The sequence below is a fragment of the Primulina tabacum genome, chromosome 1, assembly GCF_025594145.1.
Source record: "Primulina tabacum isolate GXHZ01 chromosome 1, ASM2559414v2, whole genome shotgun sequence".
NCBI classification, from domain to species: Eukaryota; Viridiplantae; Streptophyta; class Magnoliopsida; order Lamiales; family Gesneriaceae; genus Primulina; species Primulina tabacum.
Genome location: NC_134550.1, coordinates 726,870 through 739,035, shown reverse-complemented (window position 1 = coordinate 739,035; position 12,166 = coordinate 726,870). Strand labels below are relative to the sequence as shown.

General features: G+C 37.8%; 3 protein-coding genes across 3 annotated transcripts; 1 reads left to right on the top strand and 2 right to left on the bottom strand.

The window, feature by feature from the left end:
* Positions 1-3,703: 3,703 nt before the first annotated feature.
* LOC142541287 (pectate lyase-like) lies at positions 3,704-5,455 on the bottom strand. Its single transcript, XM_075647868.1, has 3 exons — positions 5,293-5,455; positions 4,129-5,008; positions 3,704-4,055 (listed from the first exon to the last, which is right to left on the bottom strand). The coding sequence occupies exons 1-3, from the start codon at positions 5,436-5,438 to the stop codon at positions 3,834-3,836; spliced, it is 1,248 nt and encodes a 415-aa protein (XP_075503983.1). The 5' UTR covers positions 5,439-5,455; the 3' UTR covers positions 3,704-3,833.
* Positions 5,456-6,392: 937 nt separating this feature from the next.
* Positions 6,393-10,267, top strand: LOC142541363 (early nodulin-like protein 21). Its single transcript, XM_075647934.1, has 4 exons — positions 6,393-6,575; positions 6,657-7,037; positions 9,638-9,761; positions 9,852-10,267. Exons 2-4 carry the CDS (start codon positions 6,930-6,932, stop codon positions 10,148-10,150), a joined length of 531 nt encoding a protein of 176 aa, XP_075504049.1. The 5' UTR covers positions 6,393-6,575; positions 6,657-6,929; the 3' UTR covers positions 10,151-10,267.
* A 156-nt stretch (positions 10,268-10,423) lies between these two features.
* Positions 10,424-11,416, bottom strand: LOC142541465 (protein NOI4-like). The gene is made up of 3 exons (XM_075648028.1): positions 11,286-11,416; positions 10,857-11,054; positions 10,424-10,677 (listed from the first exon to the last, which is right to left on the bottom strand). The coding sequence occupies exons 1-3, from the start codon at positions 11,292-11,294 to the stop codon at positions 10,654-10,656; spliced, it is 231 nt and encodes a 76-aa protein (XP_075504143.1). The 5' UTR covers positions 11,295-11,416; the 3' UTR covers positions 10,424-10,653.
* Between the last annotated feature and the right edge of the window lie 750 nt (positions 11,417-12,166).

Genomic DNA, 12,166 nt, shown 5'->3' with positions numbered 1-12,166 from the left:
AACATGGCCATATTTTCAAACCTGGCCAGGTGTTCCTCCGGGTCTGCATTGCCATCATAGTCTTTCACCTTCGCAGATTTAAAATTTCCAGGAAGAGGCTCCCGGACGATGATATCAGAAAACGGGCATCCTCTCGGGACTGCCCGGGCAACGCTCCGTCTTTCCAACTGTCCTTCCAAGACCTTCATCTTCTGCCTTAATTCCATCAATTCCTCTGCCACGGTAGGAGATTTGGACCCAGCACTGGATCCCTCGTCTTCTTCTACCATCTCGTTATCCCTCCTTCCCTGCCCCTGCTCCTGCTCCTGCTCAAATCCCTGATCACATCCCTGTTTATCACCGGGTGGTGTGACAGGGTGAGAGACCTCCTTCCTGGCCATAGCTAGCACAATGGCATCGGCCATCATTTTCTTTAACTCTTCAGGGGTCAGGGTAATGAGGTTTGTTCCAATGTTATTAACATCAGCTTGTCTTGAAGTTTGCCCCCCATCACCCTGGGCGTGAGAATTACCCTGGTTGGTTCTTCTCGTACGAGCCATATCAACGTCTCGAACTCAGTGTTTTCCCACAGACGGCGCCAATGATGTGATCTCGTTAAAATAGGTGAGCCGGGTACAAGGCTCCAACGGACCAAATCAATAATTTATAATGTTTGGGAATTTGAGTGAAGATAATGGCTTGGATCAACACCTGTAAACAAGAAAGTAACTCGTGAATGGGCGCCGGAGGGATGTCCGGCGTGGCCACTCCGATGCTTAAGTCAGCAGGCTTTTTTTATTAACACAAGCAATATTTGAAGGGAAATATGTAAGTGCTTTTAGTTCCAAGATTTCTCAATGTTTAAATGACATTAATACCTGCTATTTATAGTAGAAAATGGGGTAGATACCTCGATTCTTGTGCCACCTACTAAGTATGGCAAGTCGGCTGCCCATACTTGTAGCTTCTGATGACTTCTAGGACACTCCAAGCCCAAGTGGTTCTGACGGATTAGGCTGCCTGTATCGATCACACTCGAGTGTGGTGCAATTCTCGAGGTGGCCTGGGTAGTTGGTTACCTGGGTACCTGTATGAGAAACCGGGTGGAGAAGAAGTGCCCGGGCAGCTGTCTTCTGATCCGGGCTATTCAACCGATAACCCGGGTCATCATTAACCCGGAAATGGGTCACCATTATCCCGGACCTTTACAGGGGTATCAAATAGAATTATAAATAACTATTTTATCATTATGTTTCAACTTATTATCGTATCATTTCGATCTCACTAACCATGATATACACACACACACACACTGACATACTATAAAATCGATTGCATTAATCAATATTTAATTGATAGTGAATACCTTTTTTCTTTAACATTTACTATTGGACAAATAACTGAGGCTGTGAGATAATCACGCTATCATCACTACAATCACAAATGTTGGTGCCTTTGCATGTAATATAAGCCGTTGACCGTTAATCTCGGCCCTCCCCTGTTTTTGGACAATTATATGCCCACAGTTTTGCATGGCTCCAACGTACGCCACCCCACCACCCTCCGCCCTTTATAACCCCTCCGCCTCAGCTCTTATTTTCCCCATTCTTTATTGTCGCAGTGTTTCTCGATATATAAGTTGAGAAGTACTGCAAGAGCCTAAAAGAATCAAGCAAAAGAGGACAATCATTTCAAAGAAAAGATAACTAATTCTAGCAGAATAAAAATGGCACGTCAAATGGTTGCTCTCGCACTCGTCTTGGTCGCCGCCTTCGCGGTCGCAGTTTCCGGCCAATCACCACATGGCGCACCTTCATCATCACCGGCTGCCGCTCCGTCGAAGCCAACCGCCACCTCGATCAGTGCCACCCCGAAATCTGCACCTGTGCCAGCCTCCGCCGCCGCCCCAGAATCCTTTCCTGCCGCCTCCCCCGAGGAGGAGCTCTCATCTCCTCCAGGCCCCGCCGCCGATGCTGCTGCTCCCACTCCCTCTGCCGCAGCACCTAGCCCCAGCGAACCCGCAGCCGATAAACCCAATAGCGGCGCCGCCACGTTTAAGATCTCCGCTGCTGTTGGCACCGCCGCTGCCGCTGGATTCTTCTTCTTCTAAATTTCCTTGATTGTTAATTTGTTCATTTTATTTATTAATTTGTTCGTTAAAATGGATATATATAGCTTGCCTTTTTGTTGAGAGACACGTCTTGGGACATCCCTCGGAATTCTTTATCTTTATATTTACTGCTAAAATATATATCGATCCACACGCAATATATATGTATATATATATAATTTAATTGAGTGCTATTATAAATATATGAGTTTGAATTATAAGCTTATTATTTTACCTTTTCATTTATTTTACAATTTCTTATGTTCGAGGTTCTTTAAATTATTTTTAAGTTAATTTAATATGAACATTAATAATGTACTTAACTCCATCAAGATAATTATTAATTTGATTTTACTTTTGAATTTCACTTAGTTTACATGTTACATATTTAAAAAAAATTGCTAATATTACTATTTGAATTTTATTTAGTTTACATGTTACGTATTTAAAAAATTTGCTAATATTACTAACATCTATTTACTATTATAAATATATGATTTTCATTTGTAAACTTATTATTTCATGTTCACGAGGTTCTTTAAATTATTTTCTACATCAGTTATTTAAACATTGACATCAAATTCATAGAAAATTACTATAATAATGTTATAAATTATTAATAAATATTAAGATCATATAAAACATCTTTTTCTCATTTAATTTATTTATTTATTTATTTAAAATATAAATATATGAGTTTGAATTGTGAGCTTAGTATTTTACCCTTTCATTTATTTTACAATTTCTTATGTTCATGAGGTTATTTAAGTCATTTTCTATGTTAATTTAATATGATCATTAATAGTGTACTTAATTTCATCAAGATAATTATTAATTTGATTTTACTTTTGAATTTCATTTAGTTTACATGTTATATATTTAAAAAAATTGCTAATATTACTAACATCTATTTACTATTATAAATATATGATTTTCATTTGTAAACTTATTATTTTATCATTTTGTTTGTTTTATAATTTGTAATGTTCACGAGGTTCTTTAAATTATTATCTATGTTAGTTATTTAAACATTGACATCAAATTCATAGAAAATTATTATAATAATGTTATAAATTAAAAAATTGTTAATATTCCGAATATTAAGGTAATATTGGGAATACGAATGGAGAAGAGTGAGGTTGAAAAAAATTAAATTATTAATAAATATTAAGATCATATAAAACATATTACTCGCGATCGAATCGCTGAAGAGTTTCCCCAAAATTATATATATATATATATATATATATATATATATATATATATATAGAATCGCAGAAGAGTTTCCCCAAAATTATATATATTCGATCGCGAGTAATAAATGTTAATGCATAAAGAAGTAGTGTTGCTTCAAATTCTATAAGTTCAATTCTTTCATTTGGTTGTGTATTTACTCTACCATGCACTTGTTGTTGGTACCTTTATACCACCACCAACTGAGGATCGAATTTTCCCAAAAAACTAATGATATTGTCGTTTACTTATTTATGTTTTTTGAGTCTCTCTATTGATTAGATGGGTAGTTCACACTTCTCTTGCCAAGAGCCTTCGACATATTTGGGGTCTTTTGCTTTTCTTCTCCTATTTTCTTGAAATCAAACTTTAGCGGTCCCTATAGATAGTTCACTGAGCTTGAATTAATATTAGCATCAATCACGCAAGAACTTGTGGGATTCAACTAGCGAATATTAAAGGGAAGTAAAAACAGCAAACATCTTCATTGTAATATATATATTAAAACTAGCTAGCAACGAGATCCAGCCCTGCAATTAAGTGCCCCAGCAGTTCTGGTGACTGAACCCACGAGAGAAACTGGCCTAGCACTTAAACTTGATGCCCTCGAACATGCTGCCCAAGCTCCACCTCCCGATTGCCGGAAAAAGGCACCGTTCAACATCAGATCGCCTTCCGATATCCAGTTCCAGTGTTTCCATTTGCTTTCCGGCGCATCCTCGTGCTTCGTCACCTACAATATTTGAAATTAGTTACAATTAAACCTCGTGCTCTATGTTGATTATATTTGAATCTTCATTAGTTACCTCTTTTCTAAACCTATCATTGGGTGCAAGAAATCTGTTCCCGTGGCTATAAATGGTAGGAGAAGCACTTCCACCAATTGCATACATTTCCCAATGAGTATAGTCATTGTTCACCACATGAAAATACCCAAGCCTACACCTAGGCATCCTTTGAACCAGCCCTTCTCCAAAATGATTGAAAGCAATGGTCACCTGCATATTCTTATCCTGCCCAAACGCATCACTGTGTCCTAACAACATCACCTTATCATGATGAGTGAAATAATTATTCGAAATCGTGACTGCGGTCGACCCATGGATCACGTCTATCAGCCCGTCGTTGCAATTCGACAACGAGCAATGGTCTATCCAGATATTTTTCCCGGCGAAAATGACGATCCCATCTCCATCAGAAACCTCCCAGTGCCCTGCATGCTGCGGGGAATCTCTGATAATCCCATTCCCGGCTATCACACAGTCATGTATGTGAATCCCATGGATAATTATGTTACTCGCGTAGTGAATAGTAATGCATGGGCCGTTAGATATATGGACACTGGCGCCGCGGCCGTCTATGGTTTTGTGGGAGTTCATTACGAGTTCTTGATTTAGCCGTATGACCATGTCGCGCTTGAAGATTATCCATAGCGGCTCGTTTTGGATCACAGCATGGCGGAGGGTACCAGGCCGTGGGTTCACTGGATCATCGTCCCCGGGGTCAGTGACGACATAGATGCGGCCGTCTCTGCCACCACCTGCATTCTTGCCGAAGCCGATAGCACAGTCGGCTAAACGCTGGCGGTTTTTCTCCCAGTTGGGATCGCACCGCCAGCAGTCGTCGATGGGGTTGCCGGAAGCGCAAGAGAGGTAGCCTAAGTTTCTTCTGGACGCATTAATGCTCCTGCAGGATTTGGAAATATAGTTAGTTCAGAGAAAAATTGTGTAGTAACTAGAGACAATATTAAACATAAACAATTAGAAGCTCATTACTCCATTTAACAAAATCATGAAAACAGAGTACAAAGAACTTAGAATTTGGTTCTAGGCTGAAACATAATGATCTTAAATAAACAATTAGATCCCATTTTCAAATCGTGGAACGAACTCTAGAATATCCTACCAAATATGAAGCATGCCGATAATATCTTAATTTCGAGATCGATTGCACGCTTATGTTGCACTTACTGATGCACATCTTGTACCACGAGATCAGGGTCTTGAACATGAGAGAATGTGGAGAGCACTGGATGAGATATCAAGAATAGGAAGAAGAAGAAGAAGAAGTAGAAGAAGAATAACGATAACGAGGAATTAATGGTGATATTGGACATATTGTTTGGAATGGTTGTTGGATAAATGGTAGTGGTAAATAAGTGTGGTTTATAAAGGGGAAAATTCCGGGATAAATGGCGTGATTTGATTCAGCATGTTTGCCTAATTCTCTGGCCAATTTACACGACTTGCATGCTGCTTTCAAACATTAATCCGTTTTACATTTAGTTGGTGGTTAAGTTAGTTTTGCTTTGGAATCTAATATAAGACTTTTGAGATGGAATTTAAGAGTGGAACCAACCCGTAGCAATAACTTTCCAAGAGACTTTTGACTTTCAAGTGCGAGTCCAATTATTGTGTTTGTTTTGTAATATTATAATATAATATAGAACTTGTACCTATGGGCTAAACTCTTTCTTTCTACATGTGATGTGAGACTCCATCATAATGACGGACTCACCCTTAATTAGTAATTAGGGCTGAATTTGATAGAGAATTAAAGGAGAAAAATTCAAAGTGAATCACAAGAGAATTCAGCAGGTCGGTGGCCCAGTTAAGAGCCCCAGTAGATTTCTAATTGGGCCGTTGAAACTAACTCCGATAAGGCAGCAAACCAAGTGCTTTACATTAGATTGGTTATGGATCATGGAAAATAACTGTTATTGCAATACGTACTTTCTCAAAATGGGCTTGAAGATAGAAACCAGAAATTTAAAATAAAAAAAAAATCCAAAAAATTGGTCCATTTGACCAAAAATAGTCGATTACATAAATATTTCACATTATTGACACCATTATCATTCTTTGTTAAATAAAATAAAATAACCATCAAATTCAGTCTTAAATTTACCTAATTTTAGTTATTGTATGTAACTAACTACTGTGAACTTGATTTACTAGTTAGGAAAAATTACAATTTAATCATGTATATTTATTTTGTTACGATTTGATCATCTATTTTATAAATTTTCAATCTATCCCCTAACAGGAAATCCAGATACGCACGCCAACTTGTTCCCGCAGCACCCGGAAAGTCAAATACTTCAAGACAGAGAGATTCGTACCCAAGATCAAGAATACGTCGCCTACTTCTTCTCCTCCACATACGGCGGCGCCACCCTCACTGGCATTCTGGATGACGATTCCGCCAATACCCCCTCCATCTCGTCCTTCGCCACAAACAACAACAGTACCAGGTAATGGCGGGCCTGACGGAATCCTCAAAACTCAAAAGTACGTACGGGTAAAGTTTCAGGTTTCTTGATTTTTGGTTTCAGGCGAAATGATCCGTCCCCTTCATCGGCCTCGCTGACATACACCTACGGGGGTCACGATAGCAGAGACAGTTAGGCTCTTGTACGCAACGCGATGAAGAACAGGGAGCGGGACTCCAGCGAGGAGAAGTGGGTGTGCTACTTGGAGGTTGTGGAGAGGAAGAAGATAAAGGAGGAGGAGGTCACAAGCTCCGCCGTGGATCCGAGGCTGAGCGACGATCGGGCGGCGATTCAAGGGCTTGCGTTGAAGCTGGATTATCAAGAAATCTTGAAGGTATGGTCCAACAAAGGCCCGCTTTATGTGGATGCAGTCATGCAGAGAATTCGCAGATCGTCCCCGACATGTCCGATTGTTTACTCTTGCAGGAGTCGTCATCATATAACGTAAGATTTTCAACTCTTCTGTTTTTAAATCCTACTTTTACTCATATAATTAATATTATTACGTGCCTTTTACTTTGCACTTTTCTGTGCTTAATTTATTACTTAATCATCACACGTGATTATTTGACTTACCGAGTTTAGATTAATTAAATACCCCCGCACTTTACTTTATTGTAAATCGTCTCAAATTTTAAAAAACTTGAGAAGGTACTTGCAGAATTATTGGATTGGATAATTTGAATTGCCAAAGTTGAAAATAGTGAGTGTAAGTGAAAGAAACAGCTTTTGTATCTTTTGATTGGTTGAAATTTGAATCGATCCACGCCTCCACGAGTCTGGTTTTATTTTAATGTTAAATTGTATGATTGATTAGCAGGTGATGGGGTTGTGGAAGGTGCCAGAAATGGGACAAAGGGAAGCGAGTTTGTTGAGGTACAAGGAAAAGAGGCGTAACAGGCTTCACTCCAAGAAAATACGCTACCAAGTCCGAAAGCTCAATGCTGACAAACGCCCTCGTCTCAAGGTTGAGGCTAACTACTGTTACTGATCGTTCATATCTAACATCTAAATTATTTATTTTATTTGCAGGGTAGGTTGAACCTTATTCTGTCTCTTTTGTATATACACATATTTTTGTTGTTTCCCCTCATAAACTTGTAACTTTATTAATATATAATCAAATCGTTATTTACAAGATTATCAGCCAAGACAGAAAATTTTGCAGAAAGAAAAAAATTCAATCTTCCAAGTTCATAGAATTTGAATGGCTGAGAAAAATTTTCTGTTGGATTTTCAATCATATTCTAGTTATAATCTGGTTACAAGACAAAAAAGTTTAAATATTTCCCATGATATGTTGTGTTTGTCGAGAGGCTTTAGGAGTAGAAGTGCAAATACTGAGTTGAGATGAAGATTCTTATACGTGAACCCCAAAAGCAAAGTATATTTCTCATTGAAGCCAAATAGAGGTTCTCGTGGCACTTCTATTTCTTTGGCATGGGCAGTGGAGGAACAAGAAATTGGAGTAGATATAGATAAATCTAGTGATTTTTCGGAAGAAGACTCCACAATTTTTCTCATGAGAAATTAGAGGATAGGAACTCGCCTTGTTGTGTTGATAATGGTGGCGACAAAAAGAATTATGGTTGTGCAGGGAACGATGATGGAGGAATTGATCTTGATATGAAGTTAGATGATGCGAATAATGCAAGGGTTGATGTTCGTGCTTTGGCGTGGGCCTCACACTCAGCCAAAGATGCAGATGATGTGCAAATAATTCTGAAGGATGGTGCATTGCTTAGTGCTCTTGAGAAGGGAAACTATACAATGAGGCCCTTCGAGTCTGGAATCGAACCGAACTTATGTGCCTACACCATCATTGCTTCAGTACATGCTGGACAGGGTAAATTCAATATATTGAAATCCATGATACAACAAATGGTTGCTGTAGGGGTGGTCGATCCTACAGTTGTCACTTTCAATGCCATAATCAGCGGATGTCCTCGTAGTAATCTTGGAATTGCAGGATATGAATGGAAGTTCAAAAGATAATGCCCAACGAGATAACGTACGAAATATTGATTGAGGCACTAGCAAACGATGGTAAAGCAAAGCTGGCATACGAGTTGCATTTGAGAGCTCAGAAAGAGGGCCTTGTTCTGTCTACCAAGGCGTATGACGCAGTCATCCGGTCTGCACGGATGTATGGTGCTGCAATTGATATGAACATCCTAGGTGCTCGACCACCGGAGACGAAGAAAACAGTGCGTATCAGGAAGGATTTTTCCGGGTTCTGTAATTTTGCTGATGTTCCTAGGAGGAGCAAACCATTTAACAGGAAAGAAATTATGTTGTTTCTGGAGTGTTTGTAGAGCAAGCGCCAAGCAGTGCATTCTTTTGTCGAAGATGTTGAATGAATAACAGCTTTGTGGTACACTTTGCAATCAAGAGTGTCAAAAAATTATTTTATGCTTTCAGCTCTCAAATGAAAATTCCCAATCTCGTAAATTAACACTTATTCTAACATTTTACATAATATATGATTAACAAATGAAATTATTAGAAAAATACCATACATTTCTTAAAAGAACAAAAAGTATCTCACTTGAATAATTGCTCCATCACCCCAAATGAATAAAATAATAGGGAATTATTGGAAAGTCACAAAACTAAAAATAAAGTAGAAAAAGTTTGTAAACAACATTTCGGTAATATTAATTAAAAAATATCAGGCATAAATGAGAGAGCGCAGCACTACATATTATAAAATACAGTTATACAAGTTAAAATCAAAGTCCTTTGACCCACTAAACCAAAACGCTCAACCGTTACACCCCACTCACCCATTACCAGCTTCACGTTAAATTAATACTAGCATTTATCTTCATCTTCTTAATTCTATATATATATACACACACATATAACAACAGCTAGCCATCCACAGTACTCTCTAGCTGATTCTTCCTAGTTTTCTTGAATAGTTTTTAGCGTAAGATAAGATATATATATATATATATATATACAGCTTTATAGTAATGGAGTTCATCATGAAACCCTTCGTTTTCATTACATTTGTTTGTGTCTTAGAACTGTCGTTGCAGATGGGGAGTTGCTTCCAGTTTCAAGCGGCCAACAGGGCCGGTTGGGCCGTGCCGCCAGCGAATCAGACCGATCTCTACAACGAATGGGCCTCTCGGGAAAGGTTCGAGGTTGGGGACACCGTTCGTAAGTACTACAAATCAAATAAAGTACGTGCTAGCTTTTGGCTCAAGATTACTGATACTAACATGCATATTCATTCGTGTACGTGTTTAGGTTTCAAATACAAGAAAGATTCTGTCATGGAAGTGAACAAGACCGAGTACAACGAATGTAATTCCAGTCGCCCCAATTTCTTCTCCAACAAGGGGGACACCATCTACACGCTGGACCGGTCGGGCTTTTTCTACTTCATAAGCGGGGCGACCGGTCACTGCGAAAGGGGACAGAGAATGATCGTTTGGGTTATCGGGCAGGACGAGGATTCCACTGCTAAGTCTCATGCTTACAAGAACAATGCCCTTTTCTCGTATGCCCTGTTCTTGATCGTGTCTGTTTTTCATTTTTTCGCATGATGATTCTGTTCCTAGGATTGTTGTTTAATTAGTTTTGGTACTTTATAGTTTCAGCGTACGTTTCATGATTTCTGATCAGTTTGTTGGAATCAACTGTTATATATGTTTTATTTTGCATCTGAGTTTTGATCAAATATTGTAATGTTTATTTTGGATTTGCATGAAAATGGATCAATCGGGATTTGTAATCTAAAAAACTACATAAATTTTTTACATGAAAGTGCGTAAAAACTAAAGCCAGCTACTTAAATCTTTCCTAAACTAATTTACAGTGAATCCGAATAGAATAACAACAAACATGAATAATAAATGGTCGGGCAATTTAAACAACTCACTTTACAAATGTCCTCAAAATATATTGAGGAAGAACAAAGGAGATATTCGAATAAAAGCATAGATTATTTACAGTACTCATCTTTCGCAACCGATGTATATGATCACAGCCCGTTTCGAATTTTATATTAAGTCATCCGATGCCATCTTTCACAAATTCTTCCAACTTTTCAAAAGCAACACAGCCAGTTTTTCTGCGGAAAAAAAAAGGACAACTTTCTAAAGATTTCAACGAAAATGTTCAAGATACACGAAAGATTTCAACTTTATAATTTGTTGCCAGCTTAGATACAATTTGCTACTATACGATCGATAAGTCTGATCAAATTATGTACAATGTGCACTATAAGCTGTGGGGTGGAAATAGAAAAACCTTGCGGGGGTCATTGTATGATTGGTGTGGCTGAGACATGGAAGGTGGCGGCGGCGAGGGTGCTGCCGTGCCAGTGGCTGTACCGGTTGCTTTCTTTTCGTCCCTAGCCTTGGCAAATATGACTGTGAATCCATCAGCCGATGCCGGATTGTTCACGTCCCACTCCCCAAATTTCGGCAAAGGCCGACCTTTCTCGTGCTGCGTAATAATAATAAATATCAAAAGTTCAGATTGCTTAATTAAATCACATAATAAAAGATTTGGAGAATATGTATATATATTAATATACACTCACGAAATCAAACCCCCAATAATCCCTGTATCGTTTAATCATTAGAATTGGAACGTCAACACATATAACATCATAATAATCAAGTAACATATTTTGTGCAATAAATATCTTAATGCATGCATGAAAACGCAACTTACAGACGTCATTCAATTAATTATGCAGATTAGGCCCTCGATCGGAACGGAAGCTAGAAACAACTTAGATTTGGAATAAATGAGAATTCAGAACGATTCTTTAGGAAGGAGATGAAGAGCACACCAGAATTGATAGATGATATCAATGATAATGATAATAATAATAATAATAATAATAATAATAATAATATTGTGATTTGAAAAATATGATGCTATAAATAGAATATCGAGAAGTTGAAGAGTCAACAAAGAATGAGTAGTTTTCTTTCTTCAAATGCAAATATATATGTACATAAATATAATAAACGCTACTCGATCAATGATCATACGTTTGAGCAGGGCGGACCAAGGATTCAAAATTATACGGGGCTGCCTCGGTCTCATACTATATTTAATAAAATAAATAATTAACTAAAAAATTTAAAATAAAAAATATGTAAACACTGACTTTCATGAAAATGTAGAACAAGAGTATTTAATACCTTCAAAAACATGGAGCTAAAACACTACTGAAATTGTGCTCTTCGATTCTTCTTAGAATAAAACTCATTAATTATTAAATCGTTATCAATTTTTTTAATCAAATCTCGTTCGATGTAAATTACCATAGAATCTCCGAAAAACTATGCTTCCATCTTGTTACGAAGAGTTGTTTTAACAAGTTTCATTGATGAAAATGCTCGTTCCGTTGTTGCTATAGAAACGGGACGAGTTAAAACAAGACGAATCAAGCTGTCAATTAAATAAATATATCAGATTCGATAAATAAGTAAACGACGTATATAAAAATGTATAAATCACCTGTTAATCAAATCGTAGGTTCTTGACAATTAATCTTAGACATAGTTCAGAAATAGTTGATAAAATTTGAAATATTTCATGGT

Coding starts and splice junctions, on each gene's coding strand:
- LOC142541363 (XM_075647934.1), top strand. CDS start 6,930: ATGGTCCAACAAAGGCCCGCTTTATGTGGATGCAGTCATGCAGAGAAT. Junction 7,038..9,637: donor AGGAGTCGTCATCATATAAC/GTAAGATTTTCA, acceptor CTGTCGTTGCAG/ATGGGGAGTTGCTTCCAGTT. Junction 9,762..9,851: donor CGAGGTTGGGGACACCGTTC/GTAAGTACTACA, acceptor GTACGTGTTTAG/GTTTCAAATACAAGAAAGAT.
- LOC142541287 (XM_075647868.1), bottom strand. CDS start 5,438: ATGTCCAATATCACCATTAATTCCTCGTTATCGTTATTCTTCTTCTAC. Junction 5,009..5,292: donor GTGGTACAAGATGTGCATCA/GTAAGTGCAACA, acceptor CAAATCCTGCAG/GAGCATTAATGCGTCCAGAA. Junction 4,056..4,128: donor ATGATAGGTTTAGAAAAGAG/GTAACTAATGAA, acceptor CAAATATTGTAG/GTGACGAAGCACGAGGATGC.
- LOC142541465 (XM_075648028.1), bottom strand. Junction 10,678..10,856: donor CATACAATGACCCCCGCAAG/GTTTTTCTATTT, acceptor TTTTTTCCGCAG/AAAAACTGGCTGTGTTGCTT.